Source organism: Brassica oleracea, chromosome C2, assembly GCF_000695525.1.
Source record: "Brassica oleracea var. oleracea cultivar TO1000 chromosome C2, BOL, whole genome shotgun sequence".
Classification (NCBI taxonomy): Eukaryota; Viridiplantae; Streptophyta; class Magnoliopsida; order Brassicales; family Brassicaceae; genus Brassica; species Brassica oleracea.
The window spans coordinates 7005518-7021015 of NC_027749.1; the positions used below are offsets into that span (position 1 = coordinate 7005518).

General features: G+C 36.4%; 2 protein-coding genes across 2 annotated transcripts; one reads left to right on the forward strand and one right to left on the reverse strand.

Annotated features, from left to right (window-relative positions):
• The first annotated feature begins 5502 nt into the window (after positions 1 to 5502).
• LOC106318821 lies at positions 5503 to 10236 on the forward strand. Its single transcript, XM_013756963.1, has 4 exons — positions 5503 to 5648; positions 6198 to 7300; positions 7871 to 8541; positions 9155 to 10236. The coding sequence occupies exons 1-4, from the start codon at positions 5637 to 5639 to the stop codon at positions 10174 to 10176; spliced, it is 2808 nt and encodes a 935-aa protein (XP_013612417.1). The 5' UTR covers positions 5503 to 5636; the 3' UTR covers positions 10177 to 10236.
• LOC106318831 (homeobox-leucine zipper protein REVOLUTA) lies at positions 10208 to 15067 on the reverse strand. Its single transcript, XM_013756973.1, has 17 exons — positions 14239 to 15067; positions 13976 to 14138; positions 13811 to 13884; positions 13648 to 13738; positions 13479 to 13574; positions 13091 to 13204; positions 12761 to 13000; positions 12609 to 12683; positions 12434 to 12540; positions 12192 to 12366; positions 11931 to 12119; positions 11773 to 11853; positions 11400 to 11534; positions 10987 to 11327; positions 10802 to 10910; positions 10581 to 10730; positions 10208 to 10515 (listed from the first exon to the last, which is right to left on the reverse strand). The coding sequence occupies exons 1-17, from the start codon at positions 14475 to 14477 to the stop codon at positions 10354 to 10356; spliced, it is 2541 nt and encodes an 846-aa protein (XP_013612427.1). The 5' UTR covers positions 14478 to 15067; the 3' UTR covers positions 10208 to 10353.
• Positions 15068 to 15498: the final 431 nt, after the last annotated feature.

The following is a 15498-nucleotide window of genomic DNA, read 5'->3' on the forward strand; positions in this document are numbered from 1 at the left end:
ATAATAAATCAGACATAAAAACTTACCAAAACGCTCAGATCTATTATGAAAGGGAAACTTTATCAGAAGACTTCCATGAAGTCCAGACGACTTCTTAGAAGTCCAGACGACTTTGTCAGAAGAATTCCAAGAAGTCCAGACGACTAACAGGTAAGTCGTCCAAGAAGTCTTCCAGATCTGAAAAACCTGCATATCAAATCCAGATCTGAAAAACCTGGATATCCAAACACGTTCAAATGACTTAAAAATAGAGAAAATGAGTGGAAGATCAGATAAATCTACATTTATAGAACACACAAAAATACATATCTAAAAATAATAGATTTACCTTTAAATTAGTGGAAGATGAGTACCATTTGATTAAAAACCTGCAAAAGAGATAGATTAGTAAGAAATACATGAGACAAAACTGAAAAATTCATATAAAGTTTGGTGTTTTCAAGTCAAAGAGATTAGAGAGAGGTTGGAGAGTTTTAGAATGATGAACATTACATTTTTGTTGCAGCCATTTGAGAGGAGGAGAGAGAATGTGTAAATTTTTCTTTATATAGGGAGACAAAAAAATCCAATTAGATTAAATATTTTTTACTCAGACGACTAAAAATATTAAACTCTTCTGGATGACTTACATGTAAGTCGTCTGTTTTAATTTCTTCACCAGACGACTGAAATATAAGTCGTCCACACCCTAAACATAACCCCTAAACTTAATTATCTAATTAAAGACTTCATAAAATCAAATCAAATTTGAAAAGTGTTTACTATACACATAAATAAACACATATAGGTGAAAACTAATTTTTGAAAAAAACATTTTAGTTTTCCAAAATCTAACCCTAACAATACATACAATACTACAACATATGTTTGCCAAACTCCTAAACCAAAGTATTTCATGATTCACTACTTCCACTCATCTATCTTCAAAACAAATCAATTTTATCATATCTTAATTTATATCACTTAAAACTGTTTATAATTACTTGATTTTTATTTTTCACGCATCAAAATATTTTTTTACAAGATTTATAAATTATTTTTAAAATAAACCGGTACCAGACGACTTACACTTCAGTCGTCCAGACGACTTCCAACATCTCATACGACTCAGACGATTTACTAGGGCTATATTCGTAAAAATGGCTTCTGTTTTTTTGTTTGGTCACAAGAAGCTGAGCTGTAATTTCACTTGGCTTTTAGGTTAGTTTTGCATTTGATTCAAGTTTGGGTATAAGTTTGAGGTTAAAATCAAGTTGTGGGTTAGTTTTGGCAAAAACTCCAACAAAGAAACCGGTACACGTACATATAATTACAAAGAACCGAACGTGTGTTTAATCAACTTTTAAATTGCTATTATTTTATAAAATAGATTTTGATGAAGATTTATACACAAATATGATTACAAAAAAAGATACACAAATATGATTACAAAAAAAAAACACAAATATGATTACAAAAAAAATACACAAATATAAAAATTAAATTTCAAAAAAATAATTAAAACAAAAAATATACCGGTCCTTTGAAAGGCGGATCATAATCTAGTAATTACTTAATTTAAAATTAAATCTAAAATTTAAAACTTGATTGGACCGGTCTGACCATTGACCCAGCTACAATGCCAATGCCCGTCCTGTTTAAAAAAATTATGAATGCCTACGATCAGACAAAATACATAATTGGACCAACATTTATTAATTAGACATGATCATGTTTTGGTAGAACAAATTCCTAAACAGCAATTAATTTAAAAAAAAAATAATAATAAAGTATAGTTACAATTATGTTTAGTAATCAAGTAGTAATTAAATAGATAAATTATATGTTTTCATTAATTTTTTATGATTTTATTTTATAGTGTGATTTAGATAACGTTTGAATAGAGTGTTTGACAAATAGAATGAAAAGAGTAAATAATCATACAAATTTGCATAAAACCAAAAGAAATGAGCGATTTTTATAAAGCATAACCGTTGTCTTGTTAAAAAGAAAATCCTAACCATTGCCATATATAAAAAGGTTTAGAGCTAGGTGGATCCGTTAATTGAAGAGATAAAATAGAAATATTATTAAAACATATATAGATTATAAATTAATGGACGAAACATTTATCAATTGGTGGTACTGTTGTTTTAATAGAATAGATGCTCTAGTGGACGAAAATGTCCTAGAGTGAAATAAATAAGCCAATAAGTGTCCTAAAGCGAAAATATTTCTTTAAAAAACCGAAGACAGTCGACAGGCGGCTTGCTCACGTGCTTGGCCTTTGTTATTGGATCTCAAGATCTAACTCCGAAATTCTCACAATAAAGTCAAAGTACTTATGTTTATAAAGTCAAATAGTTATTAATAGCATTTGCTGGTAAAATCAATTAAAGAATTGTGTGTCATGATTCGGGCTAAAAGATAATTCTGGGTGTGACTCTTATTTTCACCTTTTTTTTTTTTTGCCAATCAAGTGAAATAAGTTTCCCACCAGTTTACTCTAAAAATGAAGGTAGCTAGAGTAAATTATTCTTTCAATTTAAACAAGTGGGAAGTTATACTCCAATTTTTTAAAAATTATTTCCTATCTTTCCCATTTTCATTTTCCCACCATTTTTCTCTCATATTATCCAATCACACACTCTATGTATTTTATAACTTTTACATCCACCAAAATCTGCTCTACTAGTGGATGGTTCTTAATTTGTTATATAGTGAAATAAAACCGAATCAAATGAATCAAAAAAGGACTAAGCAGTCTAAATATTTATATTATAATATTTTATTTAAGATTATATCTTTATATTTTAATATTTTTTAATAATATATTTTTAGTAAATAAAAATTGATAGACAATAGATAAGTTAATGTAACACATATAAATGGGTACTTTTTTTTGAGCAGTTTATTAATATTTATAAGAAAAAATATAAAGACAGTATGCACATATGAAGAACATTTCAAATTTGCTGCATATATCTGTAGATAGTGATTCTTCATTTTTGTTCACATTGTAACTTTTTGTGAAATTTATTCTAGTTTTTTTTCATTATTTCTTTTTGTATACCGATAAAACATATTAAATCATTGGAAGATATATATTATTAGCGTTTCATGGAATGATTTCTGACTACTTAATCAGGCACACATTAGCAATATAAGGATATTCTCTTGCATACCAATGTTCTTATCCTCCGAATATAATTTAACATCGAGTAGAAACAACACAAAATTGGGCTGGAAAGTCTATATACTCATAAATTTTGATTGTGATCATGTTGGAGATAACCCTCATTATAATCTATCCTCTTTTTTTAAAGGGTGTTGGTCGTTATAGTTTAATTATATTAATATATGTTCATTAGATGACACGACCATATATGTGCAGGAACAAACATATTAAGCTTAGAAAAATTAGCAAATATATGGAAACTAGCCTAATTTGATGTAATCTTACACATGAAAATTCTAGACAAAATGCGAATTAAAATTGGTTTGATCAATGATCATGAGTTTAATATTTGTAGCTTACAGTTTGATATTTGTAGGCATATCTTAGATCAATCAATTCGATCCTTAGTCTAGATTTGACTATATTTAGATGGCGACATCCTAAGCAGCACACTAGAGTTTTTAATTTTGAGAAAAGAGTATAGTCACACGAGTTTATGCTATGTATGTACGTTTCAAATTGACATTTTAGTATTTTTTGCATTTATTATGCCTTGTACTTATCTGTTAACTACAAGTCGCATCTCCAAAAAAGAGCATAATGATGTATATCACTTCTCTAATTTGTATATTCCAGTTTCTTGTTTGGATCTATTTTCAGGCTCGGCTGCATGAAACCTAAAACAGGACATTATTGATCGTTGCATGTTTGCGAAGTCGCGAACGTTGTATTTGTTTAATTCAATAGAACACTTTCCTAGCAATTAAAATTTCAAACACATGAAACGAAATCATACAAAACAAACAAAATATTAGATTCACCGACAAAATGAACCAAAATCCAAAAGTTTGGTGAAGTTGTAATAAGTAATTGCAGTATACAATTTGTGTCTTGGTGACTATGTGTCGGTCCACATATATTAGGTATAATGGAACAAGGAAGCTGCTTGGTCTCAAAAACAGGGTTGGTTTCTGATAAGTCAAATTAGAACTCCTTAGCAAAACTGTGTATAATTAAAAAAAAAATCCTATAACCGGAGAGACCGGCCATCAATTCCAAACTTGTTTTACTAGCGGCCTAAATGCTAAGTTTGGTGAAGTTAATTACACTATACAATTAGTGTCTTCATCACTATGTGTCGGTCCACTATACAATTAGGTACAATAGAACAACGAAGCTGCTTGGTCGTCAAAAATGGTTGGTTTCCAATAAGTCAAACTACAACTCCTTAAGAAAAAATAAATATAACTACAAAATTTTCTATATCCGCAGAGATCGACCATCATGATTCAGCTTTCGTTAGAATTTTACCTTTTTGCTAGCTAGTCTCCAAACTTGATTCACTAGGGGCCTAATATTTACCCTTTCCACACAAACGTATAAATAAGCATATCGTTCAACTAAGTGCTTGTAATATGGTTGTTTTTTCTCTCTTTTTGGTTAGAACAGTTTGGTCTTCTTGATCGTATTGATATATAAGATCATATTCAGCTTGAAAACGCATTGTCTTTCTTTTTTTTTTTTTCTTTTTTTTTTGTAACTTAACGCATTGTCTTTCTTGATTCATATCTGACAGCGAATTCACATGAGTAACTAAATGTCCACGAAATTGTTTATGCTACGTATCAATAGCAGCTTAAGAAAATGAAATCACATGTATTGCATATTGAAATGTATCTGAGATGAATATTTATGTACATGGTATAAGCTAGAAAATCTGATGTGAATGTTGATCAATGTGAGGAACACTACTGGGAACTTCTACTTGCACCAAAAAATAGATTATAACTTTATAACTAATTTGTCACGAACATATCGCGTATATATGTCATATGTGTATATTATTGTACATTAAATGAATCAGAAGAAGCTGTAGTGTATTTTGGATTTAGTTATTGGGATAGTTATATTCTTAATTAAAGTCACACATGCGTCACTGACCACAAAACTCGTAATCTAAGAAACAAATAGCTATACTAATCATAACGTTAATTACCATGATATTATTTATCCAGGAGAAAAGATATATACTACTATGCATAAAAAGTCTTGTTTCTTCTTACTATTTAATACATATGTATAATTTTTTGGTCAAACATATATGTATAGGTTGAAAATGGAGCTTTTCTGGTAAAATTATGTTTGGCTAAAGTCCATTAAAAGTAGAATATTAAGATAACAGAGAGACTATAATATAAGCAAAAGGTACCAAATTGCTGCCAAGTTCAACTACGTATCTACATGAAAAGTCAAACCGTCGCTTGTCCGGAACATTTTGTATAAAATGTTATAATACTCTAAAACTTTCAATAACTCGTTCTCTACTCAGATCTTTCTTTCTTTCTTTCTTTCTTTCGATTCTTGTTCTCTTTTCACTTCAGCTTTGTATTATTCAAGGAGAATCTGTAATATAATATAAGATATCTTGTGGATCGATTGTTGAAGAAGAAAAGGTTTGATTCCCACAATACGATCGATCATGTACACAAAGGTAATATACTTTACTATCTCCTTCTCGATTAAGCTGCACAAATCTTTGAAGTATAGTACCAATAAATAGAATGCATTAAATTTTATTTTGTTTTCACACCTAGTACATAGCATATGGAAGTGTTAAATGCAAATGTATCCCTTTTATACGCCAATGAACCCGGCTTTCCCCTCCCAATTATTCCTTCCACAATACTATTTTCTAAAATAAAATGTAACAATTGATGAATACGTTGCAAAATCTAACGGTATCGCTAATTGTTTTTAATACATTCAACCAATAAAATAAAACCGTTAATTTTTTATTAACACTTTATTCAAAATCCACGTTTGTCCCATGTGATATCCTCCTTATGTAGTAAACGTTTGTCCCATGTGATCTCCTCCTTATCTAATGCTTCTTCACCCACAAATCTCACTTTATACATATTGTGTTTGTTTCTAGTTCATACTATATCATACATTGCTATAAAAAGCTCACAGAGAAAAGAGAAAACACACCAGCCTCTACGTTCTTATATGTCTCTCTTGTTTTCTTCATAATAATAAGGTTTTGGATTCTGAGAAAATGGGTTTCATCCGGCCACCGGCGGTGAGAAGCGGCGGGGACTATATAGAGAGCATTTTCGGAGAATACTCCGCCAGTAAACCAAAACCTGGCCGGAAACTCAACTTCGTGACGGCGCTTACGTTTCTTCAGTTCGCATTTGCCGTCTACGCCACCGTGCTTCTTTACTACATGAGTCCTTCCATTGACTTACGGACCAAACCGGACTTCACTTGGGCCACTAAATGGGCCCATAACATGCGTAGCTACATTGTCACCCCTCACGTCGTCAGCCATTTCCAAGACTCGGAGAATAACATTCCGGCGATGTTATCACCGGCTGAGGTCTGCGAGTACGAGAAGATAGATTTCTCGCAGAAGAAATCAAACGACGAGAAGATGATCAAGATGAAAAGGGAGCTATACGACGACGTTTTGGAGTTCCAGAAGAAGAACCTCGGTTCCGAGAGTCTAGACGAGCTGATGAAGATGAAGTCCAAATGGGCCTTAAACGGGCCGAACAAGCCCAAAGTAACGGTTATACTAAACCATTTCAAAAGAAAAACGCTTTGCGCTCAGCTCGATTCCCTCCTCCACCAAACGCTGCCGTTTCACCATGTCTGGGTCTTGGCCTTCGGGAGCCCCAACGAAGCTTCTCTCCGGCGAATCGCCGGAAGCTACAACGACTCTCGGATCAGCTTCATCAGCTCCAACTACGACTTCAAATACTACGGAAGGTTCCAGATCGCATTGCAAACGGAAGCAGATCTTGTCTACATCCTCGACGACGATATGATTCCCGGGAAGAAGATGCTTCAGATGCTCGCGCACGTCGCGGGGACGGAGAAGTACGAGAACTCTGTTCTCGGAAGCATCGGGAGGATTCTTCCGTTCCGGCAGAAGGATTTCACGTTTCCGAGCTATAGGAAGTTTCGATCGAAGGAGGCGGGGCTTTACTTGCCTGATCCGGCGTATGACATCACTCTAGATCGGATCCTCCAGGTTGATTTTTTATCGAGCTCGTGGTTCTTATCGGCTGAGCTTGTTAAAGCGTTGTTCATCGAGAAACCTTTCACATTCGCTACCGGCGAAGATCTTCACCTGAGGTTAGTTTGTCTCACAGGGCATGCCGGTTCGGTTCGTTTGGTAGTTCGGTTAGGGTGCTTTTCAATTAGTTCGGTTCGTCTAAACCTGTGGCGAGTTAAACCGAAAACAAATTCGGTTTGGTATTTGATTAGTTCAGTTTGTGAAAATATTTCCGAATTTAACTCAAGTTTTTGGTTTCCGTTATATTCGATTTAAATTGATTAATAACTTGGTTAATTCGGTTTAAATTTTTTGTTATGTTTAGGTTGAACTCTGGATTAATTTAGTTAATTCGGTTTGAAATTTGTTAAAACTAGTACGGTTTGGTTTAAATTTTTATCTTTAAAAAAAAACTAACCAAAGCAATAACTGAAAATTTTAAATGAAATTGTAGAATTGAATCGAACTCTAAACTAAACCGAAATTTTAATTTCCTGGTCCGGTTCAAATCCGCAGACCTTGACTCTTGTCCATGGGATGATGTTCTTCGCGAGAGCTACATATTCACGTGTATTGTTCTGTTAAAGTTTTAAAAGGAAACTTGTTTCTCAAGTAATGATTAGGGTTTTCTTTTTTGTGTGTTCTTGCAGCTATCAGCTTCAGAAGTACAGAAATGCAGCTTCTTTTGTTCTTCCTGTGGATCCAAATGACAAGGAGACATGGGGAGATAGTGAACACAGGCTCGCTTATGTCTCTGAGACCACAGTGATATTCAAAAACATCGTCGAAGTGAGAGACAACCAATGGTGGAAAGCGCTTTCAACTGGTTACATAACACAATGGGCTGCAATGTATCCTCAAAAGATCGACGCACTGTTCTACGCGCATTCCATCGATGAAGTCAAAGCACTTGGTCCATTGCTTGAAAAGTTCAGAACAACTGTTGGTAAAAAGGCTTATATCGTGGTGTCCGGTGGGAAATTCTGTCCGTGCGAGGATGCTGCCTCGGCTTTGAACTGGCCTAAGGTGGTTTGCAATGAGAGGAGGTTCAAGATTTTTGATTTGGAAGTTGGAGCTATATTGGGTGTGTCAAACTCAGAGGTACCAGTGTTGCAAGCTGTGTATTCAAGCATGAAAGGGATTATCAAGATCCATAACCCTAGCGTGGTGATCACGGTAGCTGATGCTGATCCTAATGTCAAGAAAGCTTTGAAAATGGCTACTGAGACAAACGTTAATGGTACTGCATTGGTTCTTCTCCCGAGAGCTTCTATCTCCAAGGTTCTATGGATGGCCGATTTGAGATCAACAGCATTGCCAAGTAAGAATCTTTACCCTCTTAGTTTAGCTCTTGGTGTTGGGCATTAGTAGGGTTGGGCTAAGTAGACATGGTCTGTCCAGTAATCTAAAAAATGGAATATTGACTTAAATCAAATTTGAGGAAAATAAAAGTTTTATAGGGTATTAATTTTCGCAAAACTTTGTTTTTCTGTCAAAATCATAATTTTTTTTGCCAAAACCACACATAAAAGCTTTTAGCCAAAACCATAAAACAAGTTTCTTCCTTAAACCACACAAAAGATTTTTCACTGAAACCACAAAATAAAATTTTGCCAAAATCACAAAATTGAGATTATCACCAAAATCAGAAAATAGAGTGTTCTAACAGAACGGTTTTTCCCCAAAAATGCAAAACAAATCAAATTTTTCACCAAAACTGTAAAAAAAAAAAAAAAAATCTGGTCAAAACCACAAAACGAGTTTTCCAATCAAAATCTATTAGTTGCAGCATATTTGTATTGTATCACATTTGCTTCTGTATTTTAGACGATCCATTGTAGCAGATTTTCTTTATAATTTTAATCTGTCTTTAATGGATCTGTGGAGATCCCATATCTTGTAATTTGGCTAACCTGAGATTGACATGGTTGCAGACTGGAATAAGATGAGAGTCTCAGTGAACATCATCACACAAAACCGAGCTCAGTCACTATTAAGACTGCTTAAGTCTTTAAGCAATGCATACTACCTAGGCGACGAGATACCTCTCAGCTTCAACATGGATAGCAAAGTGGATGAAGAGACAATAAAAGTAGTGACCACATTCGATTGGCCTCATGGTCCCAAAACCTTAAGAAGAAGAATCATCCAAGGAGGCTTAATCCGCGCCGTGAGCGAGAGTTGGTATCCAGCTTCTGATGATGACTTTGGTCTCTTACTTGAAGACGACATCGAAGTCTCTCCTTACTACTACCTCTGGATCAAATACTCTCTCCTCGCTTACCACTACGACCCTCAAGTATCTTTCCCTGAGCTCTCCTCCATCTCTCTTTACACACCAAAGATCGTCGAGGTAGTTAAAGAGAGACCCAAATGGAACCCAACAGAGTTCTTTAAACAGATCCATCCACACACACCTTACCTTCACCAGTTACCTTGCAGCTGGGGGGCTGTGTTCTTCCCAAAGCAGTGGAGAGAGTTCTACGTCTACATGAACATGAGATTCACCGAAAACGCTAAAGAAAACCCGGTTCAGATACCTAAATCAAGAACCAACGGTTGGCAAGCTTCTTGGAAGAAGTTCTTGATCGACATGATGTACCTTAGAGGTTACGTTAGTCTTTACCCAAACTTCCCTAACCAGCAAAGCTTCTCGACCAACCACATGGAACCAGGAGCTCACATTGCAGCTAAAGACAACGTGGTGAAACACGACAAAACTGATTTCGAAGTTCCTTTGCTTATGGATGATTTTAGAAACTTCTTACCGAATCTGAAACTCCCTCCGGCTTCGAAGCTTCCATCACTTAACCTCTTTAACGTCCCGGTTTCTCTTAAAGGTCTTAAAGCCGCAGGAGCTAAGCTTGGTCAAGATGTTCTTCGTTGCAACAATGTCTCTGAGATTGTTGCTGTTAATCATCAAACAGGTTTACCAGCTAGGTGCATGAAGTTCTGAAGATAGTTCTGTTTTAACGGATGATTCTTTGTTTTTTTACTATATGGTTTAAGGTTTAAAAATATGTATAACACAATGAAATTTCGATCAAAACATACACACAAACAACCAAAAAAAAAAGTTGTCTAAATGTAAATTTGATTAGCCTTTTCAATACACTCACAAGAGATGAGATTATTACACAAACGACCAGTTTACAAAGGAGAAAGCAAGACAATGCAAACTATTATTGTTGTCGTTTTGGGATGCAGCAAACACTTTCCAAGCAACAGCTTGTTCGTAAGTGACATGTCTCCCCATCGTAGACAAACAGATTCCTGAAGGCAAGCATGCAAATCCCTGTAAAGACAAAGACAAATTAGTCTCAGACAATATCTTCTGACCAGATAGTTTTATTTTCTTACCTGTTGCATGAGCTTGGCGAAATCGGAGCAGAGAGCCTTTCGACCAGATTCATCAAAGATCTTCTCGAGTGTAATGTCTTGTAAGGCTACAAGCGTTGTCTCTAGCATGTCTAAACCAGCTTGGTTCGCGAACATAAACACTGGTTGAGGCTGCAAACATAACCAAGACTATATTAAACCGATCCGGTTAAATGATTTAACACTCCTATGGACACTCTCACCTTTAACGTGCAACACAAGATAGCATCTTGGTGATCCCATATAAGTTTCAACACCGAGTCATTGCTTCCAAGTGAGTCAATCGTCACTAACTTCGAACCTAAGTGGTGACTAGAACAACAAACATTAGACGTAAGACATGGTCATTAGTTAGCTCGAGGTTTGTAAGAAAGAAAACAAAACTCACGTGTAGCTTTGGGATATCCACTGGGAAAGAGTTACAGCTTCTGGAGACCCCGGTGACAACTTGGAGCCAAGACTCGGGCTTATCCCAGACGGTGAGATGGCCATAGCAACACGTTGAACCGATGAGATCACACTCCTGACGTACTGACAAGCCATACCAGCCACATTTTCTTGCAAGTTGGGTTCAAAAGGGAACTGAAACGCGATAGTGAGGATACATCTCGAGCTTGAGCAGCTAGATGAAGAGTTTCCAGAAGCAGTCTCTGGTGATGGACCAACTTCAAGGCTAGAAGTTAAGTCTAATGTCCGGTGGTTAGACGTTATAAGGTCCTGCCCATCTCCCTATATAAGTAAGAAAATAATGTTAGACTTGAGACACAAGCTATGTGATCAGTGATGAGCAAAGACAAGTACGGTTTTGGCATCAATTGGTATGACTCGGAATCCAGAAGGAACCAGTGGAGCATCATCCGGGAACATCTCATTAATAGGGGCAAAGATTAGTTCTGAACAAGCTCCAACAGCATTCTCATCAATGCCAGAACATATCTGCCATACATAATTAAGGTCATGTTAACCAGTGTTCTAAAAAATCGGTCTAGATGGCGCCCAAGCGGGAGACAGCCAATCGGGACCTAAATAAAACATTTTTTCTTGAAAGAATTTTTTTAAAATCGGTAACAAGCATTCAAAAAATCGGTCTAGGCGCTCGCCTACTCAATAATCCCTTTGAACATTGACTTTTAACTATGAAACTGGGAGAAACTTCAAGAACCAAAAGACATACCTGAAGAAGATGAACATCCCGGGACATAAACGCATCTTCTTGTGCAAGAGAGTGACCTTCTAATCTAACAACTTCAAGAGTCTGAGCACAACACCACCAAATACATTAACTAGAGAACACAAATATAATGTTTTTTCTTACAACTTTGAAAGCCTTACTTCTTCGTGTTCTATAGTATGCCCTAGAGGCATAATGATTTGGGTCCCTGTGAACCTTGTAGGCCTCACTCCAGGATAAGCAAAGGCACCCGTTTTAAGCGTTGCAGCAGAGTATGCATCAACATGAAAATCAGCCCATTCTGAACGATGCTCTCTTAGAAACTGGATCAAAACCGCAGGAGGAACATTCTACAAGAGAAACACACATTACAAACCAATGAAAGGAGACACAAAGTATCAAAACTACATAAACTAACTTACTTGGAGAAGCATTGAAGCCTTGCCACAAAGAACACCTCCAAGAAACGAAAGAGAGCTAGAAATATTACTCAAATGCTTTGTAAAGTTAATAGCAACGATGATGTCTTCGGATCCATCACAATGCATTGTAGACCACCCGTCGTCACCAAACCCATTAACCGCATCATTAAAACCCCTCCAAGAAAATCAAGAAGTAAAATCAAGAATAGCAAATAGAGAACAAAGAGGAATTAGATTATTACCTGCTTAATCTCTGGCTAAAGGTTCTAAGAACAGCAGGCTGCCTTCCTAATCCATACACTAGTTCACCATTAGACTCCTGCGCTAATTGTCTAATATACCTCAATCCCTAAAACATGAAACCATTAGATATGCATCATATCTCAAGATTGCTTTATAATATATGTATACACTCACGGAGATGGTCATCTTTTGTGCAACGACTTTGGATGACTCATATAGGGGTCTAAGCACATCAGGAACACTCCAAGCCTTCAATGCAAGAAAACAAGATTTATAATTTTTTATTTTTTTACAAATTTAAGGACGTAAAAAATGTGAATAATTACCTCAAGATTAAGGTGATCAACAATGTTAATAATAGAACCTCCACCATCACAAGGTCTTATTAAATACCCACTAGAAAGCATTTCTGCTCTCACGAACTGAGAAGCTGAAGCAGCATTAGGACCAGCTCCAGAACCAGAAAGTGACCTCTCACATACCACGTAACTGCCATTGTCCAGGCTCGTTGTGTATCTCAGGGTCCAGAAATCGCGGGCAGGAGCTAGAGTCGTTGGTGCATAAGTCTGACCAAAAGTCATTTCTCAAATTTATTATATGCATCTTCAATTTGTTAAGAGATAGAAAACTAAACCATTAAGAGAATAAAGATTCACCTGCATATACACAAGCTCAATGGTGCCGCCATTACCTGCTGGGAACATGGTGAAAACTTCGAGACTCCTACAGTCACGGTACCAAGATGGCCTATCTTTAAGGATCTCTGCAATCTGCAAGAGCAAAATCCTGTTGAAAATGCAACATAAGTATTCTAAAAATCGGTTTAGGCGCGGCCTGGGAATCCGTCTAGACAGAAAATTGGATCTAAACAAACAATTTTTCTCTAACTATTTAAAAAAAAAAAAAAAATGAGCGTGGGCATTCAAAAAATTGTTATACGTGCCCCCACTAATCAACAATCACCTATAAAGCATCTAATTACCGCCTAACGATTTCTTGAAGATATAGTCTATATAGCATTGAAGAGAGTGGCTCTTTATTTACCTTGACAGGCTCTAAACTAACAAGACCACAGGCTCGAGCTGCCACTCCACTGCATCTTTGCGAAATAGCAAAGATTCCAACCGAATCCGGACCAGGCTAACACACACAACAAAAATCAGATTTCAATGTTATAACCAACACATAAGTAATGAGAGGAGAAGAGTATAACCTTCATCCCAGGCATCTGAACCCAATCAACTGCAGTTCCTGTAGCCTTTGATAGGAACTCTGCCAATGTCTCCTCTGCTATCGAGATCAATCTACAAACAAAAACCAAGTGATTAAGCCCCAAGAAAAGTCACTACAAATTAAAAAAAAAAAACAAATTTTACCCAGCAGGACTATTAGCGTCTCTAATAGAATGCTTAGGAGTTGTGACCACAGAGTCACAACTTACATCGTTCACCTTAAAAATCACAAACACAAGTCAAATAACTTAACACGTCACGGTCCATTCTTTGAAGAAGACATTTTCAAACAAAAAGAAGTTAACATACAACAGTAGTTAGCTGCTGTTTCATATATCCATTCTCACAGACAAGCTGAGAAACTTGCTTCTGGAGTCTATCGTTCTCCTCCATCAACAGTTTATTCATAGCCGAAAGCTTCCTGTTCACGCTCTGGAGCCTCGACGCCTCTTTCCTCTGCTTACCTCGACACCTAAAACAGTTAAACCAAAAATATCCCAAGATTAGATATATAACACGGATTCTAAGTTTTGTGAGAAAGAATCTTCGAAAGTGTGTGTGTGTGTGTGTACCTCCGGTTTTGAAACCAGACCTTGATCTGCTTAGGCTCGATGTTGGCGAAGATGGAACATTCACGGATCAGTTGCTGACGCCGGAGCGAGCTTGGTTTAGGACACTCGGAGTAGACACGCTCCAGGGCCTCGACTTGCTCAGACGTGTACCTAACGTACTTACCGTTACTGTCTAAATGTCTGTTCATGTTGTCAGAGGTGCTTCTCTCTCGGTGGTTAGGTACCTCCATCATCTCCATTTTATTATGACCCACAAAACTCCAAAGTCTCAAGACTTCTTTCTTCTTTACTCTTTTAAGTTTATATTATTTCTTTTTCTTAGGAAAGTCCGTCTGTTTCTTAAGAGAAACGTAAATTGTAATCCTTTTGTTTTTTTTTATATTTTTTCAGACAAAGAAGAATCTATGGTCGTGGCTTGTAGCGGAAGATAAACGACATGTGGAGACTTGAGAATTTGAAAGAAAAAGAAGTTTTAAAGAAGCAGATATAAGGAAAGATTCAGAAAGATCTGAAGATTCTTTGAGGGAAACAGAATAACACCAACCAGTTACAGAGTTTGAAGTTTCTGGGGGAAAAGAGGAAACTTTTCACGAGAAAGTAGTGACGTGAATTCTCTCAGAGAAGGGAGAAAGACTGAATGTTTGGAGCATTATCAGAATTCTTCAGGAGACACAAACGTTGTGGGGAGTGATGCATAGAAGAAACCCAGAGTGGTACCAATTGAAGAATCCTCAAAAGTTTTATTCAAGATTCTGAAGAGAATTTAATGGAAAGAAAAGAGAGTGGTTATGTGAGAAAAGTAAAGACTAAAAGAAAGAGAGAAAGTGATGTGTGTCCGCTCGCTGAAATTAGAACAGAGGTAAGAATTAAAAAGAGAGAGAGAGAGAGAGAGGTTGTGAAACAGGGGATTTACACGCAAACCGACAAGCACGCAAAAAAAGAAGAAGAATATAGGATTTTCTTTATTAATCTTTTATTTTGTTTTTTTTACATAATTTTTAAACATTTTTCAATCTAGTTCGGCAAAAGATCTTTAGAGAGAGAAAGTTGAGAGAGAAAGTTGATCACGGGTCCGGCGAGCGGCCGGCGCGTGAGCGTGCGTGCCGTCGCCGGAATCCTTTGTTTTTTCGTGTAAGCTATCGGTCTTGGATCTCTTTACTTCTTCCTCGGGTATCCGTCTTGTCTGAGCTCTGGTCAGCCTCCAACAGTGGAGTCTCTGTTTCCTGGAGGGAAGACGCGGTCGTCGGAGTTGAGAGTACG

What these genes read in the sequence shown, in the direction of transcription:
- LOC106318821 (XM_013756963.1), top strand. An exon ending in GGCGAAGATCTTCACCTGAG is followed by an intron (nt 7,301 to 7,870) that starts GTTAGTTTGTCT and finishes GTGTTCTTGCAG; the next exon opens with CTATCAGCTTCAGAAGTACA. An exon ending in GAGATCAACAGCATTGCCAA is followed by an intron (nt 8,542 to 9,154) that starts GTAAGAATCTTT and finishes ACATGGTTGCAG; the next exon opens with ACTGGAATAAGATGAGAGTC.
- LOC106318831 (XM_013756973.1), bottom strand. Translation starts at nt 14,477, where the DNA reads ATGGAGATGATGGAGGTACCTAACCACCGAGAGAGAAGCACCTCTGAC. An exon ending in TTAGTTTAGAGCCTGTCAAG is followed by an intron (nt 13,205 to 13,478) that starts GTAAATAAAGAG and finishes TTGCTCTTGCAG; the next exon opens with ATTGCAGAGATCCTTAAAGA. An exon ending in TTGAGCTTGTGTATATGCAG is followed by an intron (nt 13,001 to 13,090) that starts GTGAATCTTTAT and finishes ACTTTTGGTCAG; the next exon opens with ACTTATGCACCAACGACTCT.